This window comes from Pongo abelii, chromosome 6, assembly GCF_028885655.2.
Source record: "Pongo abelii isolate AG06213 chromosome 6, NHGRI_mPonAbe1-v2.0_pri, whole genome shotgun sequence".
Lineage (NCBI taxonomy): Eukaryota > Metazoa > Chordata > Mammalia > Primates > Hominidae > Pongo > Pongo abelii.
The window spans coordinates 105,033,769-105,049,892 of record NC_071991.2 but is presented as its reverse complement, the minus strand read 5'-3'; the positions used below and the strand labels follow the sequence as shown (position 1 = coordinate 105,049,892).

Sequence of the window (16,124 nt, the reverse complement as noted above, 5' to 3'; positions counted from 1 at the left end):
CTCAGCCTCTGACACAGGGACTTGTGCCATCAGCTCCCAGCCCTTCTAAGCACACTACTCTCCTGCCAAGAGTGATCCATGCACTGTTTCTTGTACCACCCTGAGCTTTAGCTCCTGTAATTCTCTCAGTTTAGAATATCTCTTACCCCTCCCCACACCCTACAGTCTCCACAAGTTTAACCTGCTGTCCTCCCAGGTCCAGTTTCAATGCATCTGAAGTCCTTCCTGGAGTATTTTCTCCTTCCTCTGAACCCCATCGCATTTTGCCTTATATTGATCACTTCTGTTGCTATGTGATCAATATTTGTATATAATGACTTATAGGCCCTCACCTGACGGCAAGCCCCCTGAGGATAAGAGCCTTGTCTAGTTCATCTCTAGCTTCCCTATGGGAATTGTAGGTGTTTGGTAAGTAGCTGGAGAGTGACAAATGCCTTTGCTGTAACACAGGGGTATCCAATCTTTTGGCTTCCCTGGGCCACACTGGAAGAATTGTCTTGAGCCACACATAAAGTACACTAACACTAACAATGGCTGATGAGCTAAAAATAAAAATAAAATCATACACAAAAAAATCTCATAATGTTTTAAGAAAGGTTACAAATTTATGTTGGGCCACATTCAAAGCCGTCCTGGGCCACATGTGGCCCCGGGCTGTGGGTCGAACAAGCTTGCTCTAACAGTTCATCTTCCACTTTAGTTCTCAATAGGGGCCAAATTTACTTTTCTGGAAAGTAGAGCATGGATGTATTTGAAAGTTTCTTTGGGGGGCACAGTGGCTCATGCCTGTAATCCCAGCACTTTGGGAGGGCAAGGTGGGCGGATCAGGACTGCAGGAGATCGAGACCATCCTGGCCAACATGGTGAAACCCCACCTCTACTAAAAATACAAAAAAAATTAGCTGGGCATGGTGGTGCGTACCTGTAATCCCAGCTACTCAGGAGGCTGAGGCAGGAGAATCGCTTGAACCAGGAAGTTGGAGGTTGCAGTGAGCTGAGATTGTGCCACCACTGCACTCCAGCCTGGTGACAGAGTGAGACTCTGTCTCAAAAAAAAAAAAGTTTCTTTATAACATGCTATTAACATGTTCCTTTACTCTGTATTGTCTCACTCCAATCCCAGAATAGGCCTTTGAGTCATAGCATCAGGTATAGTTACCCAATTACATAGATGAGCAAAAATTGTGAGCCTTTTTAATGTCATGGAGGACCAGAATCCAGTTTTGTTGACTTCAAACGCAGAGCTTCTCCAATGTCTCATTCATTGTGCTTAAATTTTCATGACAGTTATCTAAACATGTTAATTGCTTTTGAGTAAGTACTTATAATAAATCATTCTCAGGACATTTTGTAGAACATACACAATGTTCCAACTCTTTAGTATTTTGTTTTTCCAACAAGCACTTGTTCAGCAAGTATTCAGCACTCAGTGAGCAGTGTTTCTTCCAGAGAGAAGGGACAGCTGAGGATGAAGAAGAATCTATAGGACACCTACACTATAATCCCTGTATTCTAGGGGCACATAATCAAATGCAAGTGCATTTGGCTGAGACATCATTGTGGTTATACTTTTAAGATACAGTGTTTGTTAAGGAGACATGATTACCTAAAACCCTGCTTCTTATTTAAGAGGAAAACGTGCCTCCAGAAGACATCGAGAAGGTTGCGAATGGTGTGCTTGATATTCACCTACCAATTCCATCCCAAAATCTAACCGATGAACTTGACAAAATACAGAAATTTATGCAACTCTGTGAGGATTACAGGACAGATGAAAACAGGTTAAATGAAGAAGCAGATGGAGCCCAAAAGCTTTTGGTGAAGGCCAAAGTAGCTGAGTAAGTACTGTATTAATATTCTTATCTTGCTCTAACAGACCATCTGCTGAAAGGACATCAGGAAAATGCCTAGGGATCTGTAGCATTCAAATGAAATTACCTTCTGATAGTTCAGTGCCCAAGTTGAGGGCTGAGCTCTCTTTGGAGATTCCCCGGGAAGCTGGGTGACTCGGTGACAGGGTTCAGGGATGTTTTCTTCCTGTTTTCTTAGACTCAAAATGCCTTTCCAGTGGCCTGATACCTTTTTATACCAATGCATACCAATAAATGTGAAATACTCATTATATGCCAATATTTTAACAGGTGGTTGGAATATTGGTATAGTTTTTCCCTTATTTATCTATGTTTGGTATTTTCTAAGTTTACTATACTAAGCAGTACTTTGAAATCAAAATTATTTTTTAAAGTCTGTCTGATATTTCACTTCCTCAGTGTATTCTTAGTAAAAAGATATTAGGTTGGTGCAAAAGGAATTGCGGTTTTTGCCATTATTTTCAATGGCAACCCATTATTTCCAACCCAATATAATGATGAGGAACTGAATGGACACCAGAGCTCCAGGAGTACTGCAAGATGAAAATGATATCTATAGTATATTGAGTTAACTAACTCTTGCCTTTTGTCCTGTTGACTTAGCCAACCAAAAAAGAAAAGCCAGGTTGATGTTTTTATGAGCATGGAGTGCTGTGAGTCAGGGTTACAGGATCAGTTAAGTGGTAGTATCATCAACACCCACCATCACTGAGCTCTGAGCCATTGTCACTGTCTCATCATCCACGTGTATAAACGAAGTGCACCAGATTCATCCAAAAGTCCAACCCCTGCTAGGTTTAATATTTAAAATGAGGAAGATTAACTAACTGCACAGCAATTACTTTAAAGATTAAGTAGGCCAGGCACGGTGGCTCACGCCTGTAATCCCAGCACTTTGGGAGGCCGAGGCAGGCAGATCACCTGCGGTCGGGAGTTCGAGACCAACCTGACCAACATGGAGAAATGCTGTCTTTACTAAAGATACAAAATTTGCCGGGTGTGGTGGTGCATGCCTGTAATCCTAGCTACTTGAGAGGCTGAGGAGGAGAATCGCTTGAACTGAGGAGGTGGAGGTTGCAGTGAGCTGAGATTGCGCCATTGCACTCCAGCCTGGACAACAAGATCGAAACTCCGTCTCAAAAAAAAATCAAGTAATCACACAGCAATTAAAAGTGATACTGATGGGCTGGGTGAAGTGGCTCACGACTATAGTCCCAGCACTTTGGGAGGCTGAGGCAGGTGGATCACTTGAGGCTAGGAGTTAGAGACCAGCCTGACCAACATGGTGAAACCCCGTCTCTATTAAAAATACAAAAAGTAGCTGGTGTGGTGGCATGCACCTGTAATCCCAGCTACTCGGGAGGCTGAGGCAGAGAACTGATTGAACTTGAACCTGGGAGGCAGAGGCTGCAGTGAGCTGAGATTGCACCACTGCACTCTAGCCTGGGCGACAAGAGCGAGACGGCATCTCAAAAAAAAAACAAAGCTGATAAAAGATGTTTAATAACAGGCAGAGATTCTTATATTGCAATGGTAATGCTTTTTAAAAAGCAGGTAACATCCAAACTGAACAGGAAGTTGAAAATAAAAAGCAGGTAACAATTTATACATGAAAGAGGATCTTAATTATGAAAATAAATAATTTTGCTACAATATCCTAACATTTTAAAAGATGGCAAGATTACTGGTATTTTTTCCCCTTCTTACATTTTTTTTCTTTTTTCTTTGGTACTTTCTAAATTTGCTATAATAAGCAGTACATTGAAAATCTTGTTTTTTTCTTTTGAGACAGGGCCTCATTCTGTCATCCAGGCTGGAATGCAGTGGCACGATCTCAGCTCACTGCAACCTCCGCCTCCCAGATTCAAGTGATTCTCATGCCTCAGCCTCCCAAGTAGCTGGGATTATAGGCATGCACCACCAAACCCAACTAATTTTTTGTATTTTTAGTAGAGATGGGGTTTCACTATATTGGCCAGGCTGGTCTCGAACTCCTGACCTCAAGTGATCTACCTGCCTCAGCCTCCCAAAGTGCTGAGATTACAGGCATGAGCCACCATGCCTGGCCTGAAGTCGTAAATTAAAAATCTAAAGGAAAAAATAATATAACAAAAAGATAATGGTGGCAGGGAATAAAAAAAATGGACACTGGTACCCTGGGAATGTTACAGAAATGAAATGCTGGTGACAGTGGGATGATGAGGAGGGAAGGCTCCTGAAGGTTAGAAAGGGACACAGAGATTACCACTGGAGGAAAGAATAGGCTGGGTGGTAAAGGGAATATTTTGCAATTTAGCTAACTCTACTGTGGGCACACTCATTTCTAATGATGCTTCTGCAAAGGTCTGTCTGATATTTCACTCCCTCAGTACATTCTTCTCAAGGTGGTCTTGAGCCCACAGATCTAAGTATTTGGTGATTGTTGACTTGAGGTGAGTTCTTTTCTGCAGAAAGACTGTATCACTTGGAATGCTTGTGATTTTAACCTTGGGCTTCTTAGTGGCTGGAATGTCAGTGAAGCTTAGCTAACTCTGAATAAACAAGCCTGAAAATGCAGGGCCTGTCGTACTCTCTTTGCTCTCTGTGGGGCCTCTTGACCCTCCCAACCCCCACTCCAATAGAGATTGAGAAAGTGTAGCTTACATTTGAGACATCAGGGAAACTGGAATTCACGGCATAGTTTTTATGTGCAAAGATTGATAGTTATATCACCCCAAACGTCTCCCCAAACCTGTATCCTTCATTTCCATATTTAACAAAATATGTATCTATTGGCTATGAATGTATACGTGTGTGAGTTTTTTTATTGGCATTTAAATACACCTATTTCTCAAAATGAAGACTTCAGCACTTTCTCTTAAGAGTAATTTATATTTACTTAATAATTCAGTAAAGTATTTGGTTGAGTCAAATGAACTCTCTCAAGGTGAAATAAGTGAATAATTGTGTATTTATCCAATCTGATATGTTAATATCTTACCTTAGGAAAGCAGCAAATGTTCTATTAAATCTTGACAAAACATTGAACCAGTTACAACAAGCTCAAATCACTCAAGGACGGGCAGACTCTACCATTACACAGCTGACTGCCAATATAACAAAAATAAAAAAGAATGTGCTGCAGGTATTTGTTTTCTTTGAAACTAACCTGAAATAGGTTTTGAGGGTAAAAACAACAGTACTTTTTATGTATGCCAATGCTATGCTTGCTTTACGAGTCTGATGGGATTATTATGAGGATAAAATAGGATTTGGGTAGTATTATGCATGTATTTAATGTTCTACAGAGCACGTCTCACCGTCATATTAATTGCAACCAATTCTGGGGTTGCACCAAGGCAGGTACTAACACCAGCTTGGAAATGAGGAAACTATGACTCAGGAAGGTTAGGTGATTGCCTAAGGTCACACAGCTAATTAGTGGTAGATATGAGGCCAGACCATCTCCCTTCCGATACCAGGGAAAGGAATAGACTTTTTAAAAGCTCACAAACCAAACAAATGAGTTAACTATTATAACATTCTTATAATTAAATATGCATGAAATCTCATCAGAGTATCCTAAAACTAAAAAAAAAAAAAAAAACTCATCCAAAAGAAATGCTCCATCTGGCCAGGCATGGTTGCTCACACCTGTAATCCCAGCACTTTGGGAGGTCAAGGTGGGTGTATCACCTGAGGTCAGGAGTTAGAGACCAGCTGGGCCAACATCGTGAAACCCCGTCTCTACGAAAAATACAAAAATTAGCCAGGCATGGTGGCGGGCACCTATAATCCCGGCTACTTGGAAGGCTGAGGCAGGAGAATCGCTCCTCCAGGAGGCGGAGGTTTCAGTGAGCCGAGATTGTGCCACTGCACTCCAGTCTGGGCAACAGAGCGAGACTCTGTCTCAAAACAAACAAACAAACAAAGCAGAAAGCAACAGAACAAGAAGTAATACACGAGGAAATAAAGGGGTTGGATAGGAAGAGGTTGCATATATGGGGTAGTAAAAAGGAAGGCCCCAGGATTTCCCCTTCTAGGCATATACTTAGAACAAGGGATGGCAAAACATGACCACAGGCTGTATTGTCTATGGATGCTTTGCACTACAATGACAGAGAGTTAAATATTTGGGATAGAGACTTTATAGGCCACAAAGTATAAAGTATTTACTAGCTGGCCCTTTACAGAAAAAGTTTGCAGGTTGCTGCTCTAGGCAAACCCCCACATATGCCCAAGGGTACAGGAAGGGACTTCCATTTCTAAAAATATGGTGAACTAATATCTTAAGGAATGCTGGTAGTTGAAAAAACACATAAAAATATTAGATTGGATATTTAGATTTTTTTAATGCATTGCTGAATTCGTAAGAAACTTTTGATATTCTCAGAGGCCAAAAATGACAGGAAAGCATGAATTTAGAGGTAATCAAGCACTAACTTGACAGCAGGCAGCAGGCATCTGCCCATCCCTGGAGCATTCAAGCTTTGGGTTTTAATGGTCACTGTGCATATAAGACAGAAAGCAAAGGCCACACAGGAGGCAACAAGATTCTTGCATAGAACTGGGACCCCAAATGGCAAAATCCTTAGTGAAATGTTAAAATCTCTCTGTCACACACACACACACACACACACACGCACACACACAGAGCCAGTAGAAAAACTTGCCCCTGGGTTGGGGAGTAACATCTCCATTAAGATTTGGTAACCACAATTGTGGCTCTAACACAATTTTGGGGCTAGAATTTATACTACCTGGGTAGCCCTCAAAACCCCGGTATCATTTGAAGTAGCCCTGGGTTGGTAGGGCTCCCAGATGCCTGACAGAGGCAAGCAAAAATCCTCTCCAAAGGGATGACCTTAAAAACTAGCCATCAAGAATTTCCCCCAAACGTGTAAAGAAACAAATTGCCTTTTAAAAAAATTTTTTTTATTTTTTTGAGGTGGAGTCTCGCTCTGTCGCCCAGGCTGGAGTGCAATGGCACAATTTCAGCTCACTGCAACCTCCACCTCCTGGGTTCAAGCAAGTCTCCTGCATCAGCCTCCCAAGTAGCTGGGATTACAGGTGCGTACCACCACGCCCAGCTAATTTTTGTAATTTTAGAAGAGACGAGGTTTTGCCATGTTGGCCAGGCTGGTCTTGAACTCCTGACCTCGGGTGATCCGCCCACCTTGGCCTCCCAAAGTGCTGGGATTACAGGCGTAAACCACCGTGCCCAGCCACAAATTGCCTTTAAACAAGAGTCATCAGAAATAATGAACAACAAAATCAGGACACAACAGACAGAGGATATTACCATTATTGGATACAAAATACAAAATAAGATTGTTTACTATGTTTAAGAAAATCTAAGAAAGTATGAAAGTATGACCAACAAACAAGAAACAATGTCTAACAACCAGCTATATTTGAAAAATATTTAAATAGGACTTCTAGATATGATCAATATGGTCACTGAAAGAAGAAACAAGCATAAAGTGTTATTACTGTTTGTAAGCGGAAAAAATTAGAAGCCACTTGCACCAGCTGGAGAATAGAAAATACATTGTTGTATGTTCAAACAATGGAATGCTTTAAACTGGTAAAAATCAATGAACTAGAGCTATGTAAATTAGCTTAAATGACCTACATAAGCATAATTTTTGTAACTTTTCATTTTAGAAAATCAACTTGCAGAAATATACATTTGTATAAGGTGAAAAAAAATTTAAATACTATATATTGTTAGGAATACTGCATAGGTTGTAGAAAAAATGCTATAGAGATACATGGAATGACAGAAATTAGATTCAAGATAGTGGTTGTCTTTGAGGGGAGAGAGAGAAGATATAATGGGGAGTGGTACGCTGAGGGCCTTAGCTCATTGTTAATGTTTTATTCTTAAACTGGCTGGTGGGTACATGGGTATTCGTTATATTTTTTCTTTTTTTCTCTTCGCTCTTTTTTTTCTTTTTTACTTTTTCTTTTTTTTTTTTTTTTTTTGTTGTTGTTGTTGTTGTTGTTGAGACAAGTTATCTCTTTGTCACCCAGGCTGGAGTGCAGTGGCACAATCATAGCTTACTGCATCCTCAACCTCCTGGGCTCAAGCAATCCTCCTGCCTCAGCCTCCTGAGTATTGGGACTACAGGCACACACCCCACACTAGGCTAACGTTATATTTTTCCGACCCTTTTGTATGTCTGAAATATTTTATTATAATATTTTAAATAAATGCAACAGAAAAAGTGGAGGCACTATTTTCTTTTATACCCAGCATATTTTTCAATGGGTTAATATATCACTTATCTTCTTGTTTGTTTCATAAAGAGATTTTCCGTTTCTGGTCTTTAAATCAACAACAGGCTGAAAATCAAACCAGGGAAATGAAGAGTGAGCTGGAGTTAGCAAAGCAGCGATCAGGGCTGGAGGATGGACTTTCCCTGCTGCAGACCAAGTTGCAAAGGCATCAAGACCACGCTGTCGATGTGAAAGTTCAGGCTGACTCTGCCCAACACCAGGCTGGGAGTCTTGAGAAGGTCATTAGTTCTACCACTGCCACCAAGAGCAGAAAAACAGGGCTTCTTTGAAAGATAGTCCTTTAACCCCAGATTTTTGTGCCATTTCTCATCATTTCCTTTGTGCTGGTCCATGACTCAATGGTATATCTTCGAGGGGATCCTGATGCACAAAGGATTTTCTATCTGTAGAAGGCAGAAGTCCCTGGCCAAATCATGTTGGAGTGTTTCCTCCCCCATCTCTCTATCCTGTTATTCTTAGAGGTATCCTGGTCAATCAGTCCATAAATCAAATTTGCCCTGAACTTCCAAACTTTCACAATTTATGTTGTTTGTCTGTATTGTATGTTTTTGCCCTCTATTCTCATTCAGTCACACAACATATAAAGAAAACAATAAATGAAAGTCATCTGTCAAAGAAAATACATCAAGTTACAAAAATCAGAATGAGTTAATTAAACAGTTGTGGAAAGTGGCCCATTAATTTAGGTTGCTGAAAGAGCCTATCAGCTCATTTTCCTAGCAAGAAATCTTTGGTTGGTTGCATTAATATAGTTGCCTAAACAAAAGAAAAATGTTAGTGTTTTTACAGTTGGTCTATTCTCCTGCTTTTAATTCCTAATGTGCTGGGTAAATTTTCCACTGACAGGAACTGAGAACATTTTCTGTGGAACAGAGATTGAGAAAAGTTCTTTTTTTTTTTTTTTTTTTGTGAGACAGAGTCTCTCTCTGTCACCAGACTGGAATGCAGTGGCTCAATCTCAGCTCACTGCAACTTCCGACTCCCTGGTTCAAGCAATTCTGCTGCCTTTGCCTCCTGAGTAGCTGGGATTACAGCCACGCGCCACCACGCCCAGCTAATTTTTGTATTTTTAGTAGAGACGGGGTTTCACCATGTTAGCCAGGATGGTCTCGATCTTCTGACCTTGTGATCCGCCTGCCTCGGCCTCCTAAAGTGCTGGGATTACAGGCGTGAGACACCACGCCCAGCCAAGAAAGGTACTTTCTACTCACCCCATTCCCACTTCCATATTTCATTTCTGGCTCTGGCCTTTATTCATCTACTTAAGCTTCTAGGTTGTCAACTCACAAGGTAACCCAAAGATTTCCATTCTATTCAAGGGGGATCTCCATACTACACTTCTACTTCCCCACCTGCCTCCGTTCCTACCTCATTTCTCTCTCACCTTTTTGCCAACCAAATAACATATCCTTGCTGTTTCTAAATCTTCATCACTCACTCTGTCCTTCATTTTACATGTACAACTGATTGACCGAACTGAACCAGAGATTTGTCAAGGATGGGATTGGGTCATTTCTGTCTTCCATATCCTACCTTAACATAGTGCAGAACAACCAATTGGTGCCTCAGAAAGAGTTGCCTTAACATGCAATAACAATTGCTATTTTGAACAAAGAAGTTTTATTTTTAATAGAAGCTGAGATTTTTTTCAACCTGAAAAAACAAACATGCAAATAAAACTCTGCTGGAAATATCAGAGCAACTCAAGGGTATTGACTGGATTAAGGTTTCCTCTGTATTCCTTCTATGAATGGTATTAGGAGAATCATCATGCATATATGTACATGCTTGATACATATTTTCTCATGATGGAAGTGTTGCTTGTTACAGGAATTTGTTGAGCTGAAAAAACAATATGCTATTCTCCAACGTAAGACAAGCACTACAGGACTAACAAAGGAGACATTAGGAAAAGTTAAACAGCTAAAAGATGCTGCAGAAAAATTGGCTGGAGATACAGAGGACAAGATAAGAAGAATAACAGGTATCTGTTCTTTTATCCATCCTGCCAATTTGATAATAACATCATGGTACTTTACCTTACCAGTAGAATTTATACCAATGTCAGCTTACAGTTTTATCACATGGGTCCACTGAGGAGAGAGAAGTAGAAATTGGTCTTGTGTTTTGGGGACTGTGAAGTTAACAAGCCTCTTGCATGGATTTGCCTAGAAAGGTTAATGAGCATCTGCCTTGCATTAGTCAAAACAAACTGAGATTTCCTTTGGTCACCTTGAAATGCCCTTTTTTGGCTGGGCACAGTGGCTCACGCCTATAATCCAAGCACTTTGGGAGGCCAAGGCGGGTGGATCACCTGAGGTCAGGAGTTTGAGATCATCACCCTGGCCAACATGGAGAAACCCCATTTCTACTAAAAATACAAAAATTAGCCAGGCATGGTGGTGGGTGCCTGTAATCCCAGCTACCGGGGAGGCTGATGCAGGAGAATTGCTTGAACCTGGGAGGCAGAGGTTACAGTGAGCCAAGATCATGCCACTGCACTCCAGCCTGGGCAACAGAGTGAGACTCCATCTCAAAAAAAAAACACAAAAAAATGCCTTTTTTTTCTAACTCTGTTCTCAACTGGGGGTGAGATGTCTGAAGACATTTCTGCTCGTCACCCTAGAAGGTACTACTACCATGTACTGGGTAGAGGGCAGGGGTGTTGCTAAAAATCCCACAATGCACAAGACAACTGCCTAAACAAACAATTGTCCTGCCCAAAATGTCAATAGGGCTGAGATTAAGAAACCCTGTTCTAACCTACGTCGTTTATTTTTCCTCTCATGAAAATAACTCTCCAAAAGAGTCAATATAATCTAGGGCACTAGGTCATCTAGCATATATCTTTGGATAGCAACCCAGAAAGAATCATATTCTAGACAAGGATTTTGATCTAAATGGACATTCTGATGCACACAAAGTGTTGTAAATATGGAATACCGGCCGGGCACAGTGATTCAGACCTGTAATCCCAACACTTTGGGAGGCTGAGGCAGATGGACTGCTTGAGTCCAGGAGTTTCAGACCAGCCTGGCCAATATGGCAAAACTCTATCTCTACTAAAAATAAAAAAAAAAATTGCCAGGCGTGGTGGCACATGCCTGTAATCCCAGCTACTTGGGAGGCTGAGGCAGGTGAATCGCTTGAACCCGGGAGGTGGAGGTTGCAGTGAGCCAAGATCATGCCACTGCACTCCAGCCTGGGCAACAGAGAGAGACTCTGTCTCAAAAACAAAACAAAAAACAAAATACATACAATCAGAAAGCTAATCAGAATCTTTTTTTACACAATTGATATTTATGATTTTGGGGGGCAATCATCATCTCTAACCATCAAGAAATATCAGATGATGAGTGTATAGTTTTACCCTTGGTTGTATTTATTATCTTCTAAAACTTTAAAACTAGGAGTGTAAGTAACTCTCAAAATATTAAAGTAACCAAAACTCCTCCCTTATAAATGCCTCTTTTTTATTATCAAATGAGTCTTTGGCCTTACATCCACTTATATCATCACTATGACATGAAAAAACTGAAAATGGAACATTAGTATGGGCCAAAGTCAGGAAAAATACATACCAAACTGCTAACATTAGTTATCTCTAGGGAGGCAGTGGGAGTGAAGAAGAAACCACTGCTTCTTGCACTTATATAATTGTTTTAAAAGCAGCAGGCTTGTGGGTAATTTTTTTTCATTTTTAAGTATTTTCGTTAAAATGTTATTTTAACTATGAAATACTAAGAAAGATTCAGAAAAACAGATTTTTTTTTAATCTTGCATTCAACACCTCCGTGCTGAACTGAGATGGAGACTGCTCACCCTCCCATCCTCTGACCACTTGTCAGACAATACCATGAAACTCAGTTTCTATTATCCTAGAACTTGGCCCTTACTCTAGGGGTACAAACATGGGGAGAATATTTCTGTCCTGTTTTTATGTCATATTGTTTATGTCATACACAAATTGTTTCCACTGATCCCTATTGACCACAGCTTTTATAGTTCTTGAAATGAGATTGGAATAGAAGTTGAAGTTAGAGGGCTTCTCAGGGAGGTCTAAAATAAGGCATTCTACTGCCTTTTCTCTTTTCCTTTTGAGGCTGTTTTCAGAACTCAGCAAGACAGAAAAATGAGACATTGATTTGGCTGTCTTCCCCATGCTGCCACTTGAGAAGGGGCGGAACCATAAGGCTGTGCCTGTTCCTCTCTGTTAGGAAGAGGAGCCCCTGGATCCCAGTATGGAGCCCTTGGCAGCAACAATGTTCAGAGAGTGGGGAATGGACTCCAGTCTTTAGGCAGGGTCCTTCCACAGAACTTGGTGTCAGTCGGGGTCCCAGCAAGAAACAGAAAGCATACTTGGGCATAATTTTGGATAAAGTATTTAGAAGTGGAGTTGTCTCAGTCATTTATTCACTGCATAATAAATTGCCCCAAAATGTAATGGCTTAAAATAACCATTTCTTACTTTTCTGTGGGTTGCGTGGCTGGTTCTTCGGCAGGTCTCACCCGGGTTTCTCAAGCAGCTGCGTTCGGCTGATGGCCTCTTAGGGGCCAGGTGTGGCTGAGATGCTGGCACTCTCTCTACATTGTCTGTTATCCCAGGCTGCTTTACAGCTTGGTTGTTTCAGGGCACCACAAGAGTGAGAAGAGAGGACGAAAGGTTCTTGAGGTCTTGCAACATCCGTTCTTCCACTTTCTATTGGTCAAAACAACTTATAAAGCCAGCCCAGATTCGGGGGCATGGGGGTAGGAACGGGGTAAGTAGATTCTACTTCTTGATGGGAAGAACTACAAAGAATGCCCAAGAATGAAGGGAACCCACTGAGGCTGTGGAGGTACTTGGTGACTAGCAGCAGTGAGAAGGCATTAGCCTCTCTACACCTGAAGGGGCCAGGGAAGCAGGAACGTTACCAGAGCCCTGTGAACAGCAGAGTGTTAGGAAAGAGGCCACCCCACAGGAGCCTGAGGGATGGAAGAACTGCCTACACCTCCGTGCTGAACTGAGATGGGGACTGCTCACCCTTCCATCCTCTGACCACTTCTCAGCACTGTCCATTGGCCATGTGTGAATGAAAGCCAGAGGTCAAGGGAGCCAAGTGCTGTCATCCAGGAAGGGTAGCTTTCCAGAACACAGACAAGGATGGCGAATGGGTCTGGTGTAACCAGCTCAATCATATTAACTTTCCCGGTACAAGCAGAGGCCTTTATTTTTCCTTTAGTCCAAATATGGTTTCAATGTTGAATCCCCTTTTCAATCCCAAATAACCTATATTTGAAAGTTTCGGCCAGGTGCAGTGGCTTATGCCTGTTATCCCAGCACTTTGAGAGGCCGAGGCAGGCAGATCACCTGAGATTGGGAGTTCAAGACCGGCCTGACCAACATGGAGAAAACCCATCTCTACTAAAAGTACAAAATCAGCCAGACGTGGTGGTGTATGCCTGTAATCCCAGCTACTTAGGAGGCTGAGGCAGGAGAATCGCTTGAACTCGGGAGGCGGAGGTTGCAGTGAGCTGAGATTGCGCCATTGCACTCCAGCCTGGGCAACAAGAGCAAAGCTCTGTCTCAAAAAAAAGAAAGAAAGAAAGAAAGAATCTAGTGACAGAACACTCACCACCTTCCACAGCAGCTCTTTCGTCTTTGAGCAGCGATGACTCCTAGAGAGTTTTTTATATTTAGACAAAATCTTCCTTCATGGAGCTTCACCTGCTAGTTTCCATTTTATTTCCTCAGGTTGACAGAGAACACATTTACTCTGCTTTCCTAGGTTGGCCCTTCAGATACTTGAAAACAGCCACGGCACATGCTCTGAATCTGCCTTCCTCATATGAAACATCACCAGTTAATTCTATGTTTGTTTACAGGACAGTTTCAAGTATCTTCAGCAATCTGATTCTTTTGCCTAAACACATGTTAGTTTGACAATTACTCCAAACCAACTCGGTATTCAGGTGTGATCTGACCAAATGAAGTGAGACATTTACCTTCCCTCTTCTAGAAGTTATCTTCCCTCTTTTAGAAGTTTTGCAAAAACTCTAATGTCAGAGTTTCTTTGCAAAATGCTGCCTCACATTATTAACTGTAGCTCTCTATGCCTCTTGTATCCACTAATATGGGCTCCTTGTTAAGGTTTACTAGAATTTCCAGATATTTGTTGAATGAAGAATATATAAATGAATGTATAGATAGATGGATGGATGGACAGATGGACGGACGAACGGACGGATGGATGGATGGATGGATGAATGGATGGATCAATGGATGGATCAATGGATCGATGGATGGGTCAATGGATGGGTCAATGGATCAATGGATTGATGGATGGATAGGAGTGAAGCCAAGAAACGCATCACTTAGCTGTTACTGTTCAGGGACTTCAATATCAGCAGGGAGGAATGAACACATGAAAGTCAGTCTTTTTTTCTGAAAGACTGGAAAACACTAAAGTAAAGAACATGTTTTAAAATGAAGCTAAAATAATAAGAACAAACCTTTGGAAATATAGCACTTCAGCACATCCCATCAAGGATGTTATCTGTCTTTTCATTTCTAATGAATTCTAACCAACTACAGCCTCACACTGATAAATGCATTTAGATATAAAAGTTTTTAGACAAAAATGTCAGTTTGCTCTAATTTATGTGAAAACCTTGAGAAGCCTGATGAAAATAGATGATTTATCCATTGAATCCAAACAGAAAACTAAATATATCTTTGAGAGGCGCATAAATCCCTGTGTTTGGTATAATGTGGATATCCAGGAGGAATCTATCAAATGGAAATATATCATTTCTTTCATTTTCTTCTTTCAGATTTAGAAAGGAAAATCCAAGATTTGAATCTAAGTAGACAAGCAAAAGCTGATCAACTGAGAATATTGGAAGATCAAGTTGTTGCCATTAAAAATGAAATTGTTGAACGAGAAAAAAAATATGCTACTTGCTATAGCTAGGCAGAGTTAAAGTGCAAAAGCTTGTGCCTTTGTTTCTGGTTTCTGATGTACAAGCCCCTGGGGCTCTGTTGAACCTGTGAAATACTGACAATGTCTTCTACCTTCCTTCCCCACACCCCGTCCTTATTACACACCTGCTCAGTGTGGCTGGAGGTTGAAATGCCACTAGGAAAATGCCACTTCATAATCAAAAGGGGAAAGTAATGAGATTGTCTCTAGTTTCCGAAACTTTTCCTCTTACCTTCCTTTCTCTTTCCTAACTTAAAAATAACAGGTTCCATATAACAAGTAGAAATTTAAGTAAGTACTCTACTTACTAATAATCATTTCAGTCAGATAAACCTAAACATTAAATAAATATCTCCAATATTAGGATGGAATACATATGTGTGGCATGTACTAGATTGTCCTATATTTTATGTTTATTTGGATTTGCTTTTATTTGTAAAATTATTCTTTTCTGAATAAACTGCATACAATTCAAAATGCAACTTGCTTTTATACCTACGTTCCTACATGCTCATTCTCAACCAGGGGATTCTGTTTTCCCCAAGTAGCACTGGAACAATATTCAAAAGGATAAATATTGAACTACTTCTCCTCATTTATCAGTGGACATTTTTGCTGTAAAATGTGTTGCTTATTTTTAAAAGACTAGCAATCATGTTCTTATTGTTTTGTATAAAAGATCAGATTGTCTCATTTCAAAATGAGTCTGATTTCATACTAACTTTTTTTGCATGTATGATTTCTAATAGAGCAAATTGCTTCTGTTTATGAAAGCGATCCTTCAGAAAGTTTATTTTAAGGGAGTGTGGTTTCACATTTTTGAATAAGAAATAATATACATCAACATTGATAAATGAAAAAGGAAGATCTGCTGGAGCATTTCCATTAAGGACTGACTCATAAAAAATGGATTTAAAGCCAGGCGTGGTGACTCAGGCCTATAATCCCAGCACTTTGGGATGCCGAAGAAGGCGGAATATCTGAGGTCAGGAGTTCGAGAACAGCCTGG

At 40.8% G+C, this 16,124-nt stretch overlaps 1 protein-coding gene across 1 annotated transcript in view; it reads left to right on the top strand.

Moving 5' to 3' along the window:
- Positions 1 to 15,702, top strand: part of LAMB4 (laminin subunit beta 4) — a 99,578-nt gene extending 83,876 nt beyond the window's left edge. Inside the window, exons 29-33 of the mRNA XM_024249888.3 lie at positions 1,631 to 1,838; positions 4,857 to 4,995; positions 8,198 to 8,371; positions 9,984 to 10,137; positions 14,967 to 15,702. Coding sequence (XP_024105656.2) covers positions 1,631 to 1,838; positions 4,857 to 4,995; positions 8,198 to 8,371; positions 9,984 to 10,137; positions 14,967 to 15,106 — 815 coding nt within the window. The 3' untranslated portion in view covers positions 15,107 to 15,702. The remainder of the gene's footprint in view (positions 1 to 1,630; positions 1,839 to 4,856; positions 4,996 to 8,197; positions 8,372 to 9,983; positions 10,138 to 14,966) is intronic.
- Positions 15,703 to 16,124: the final 422 nt, after the last annotated feature.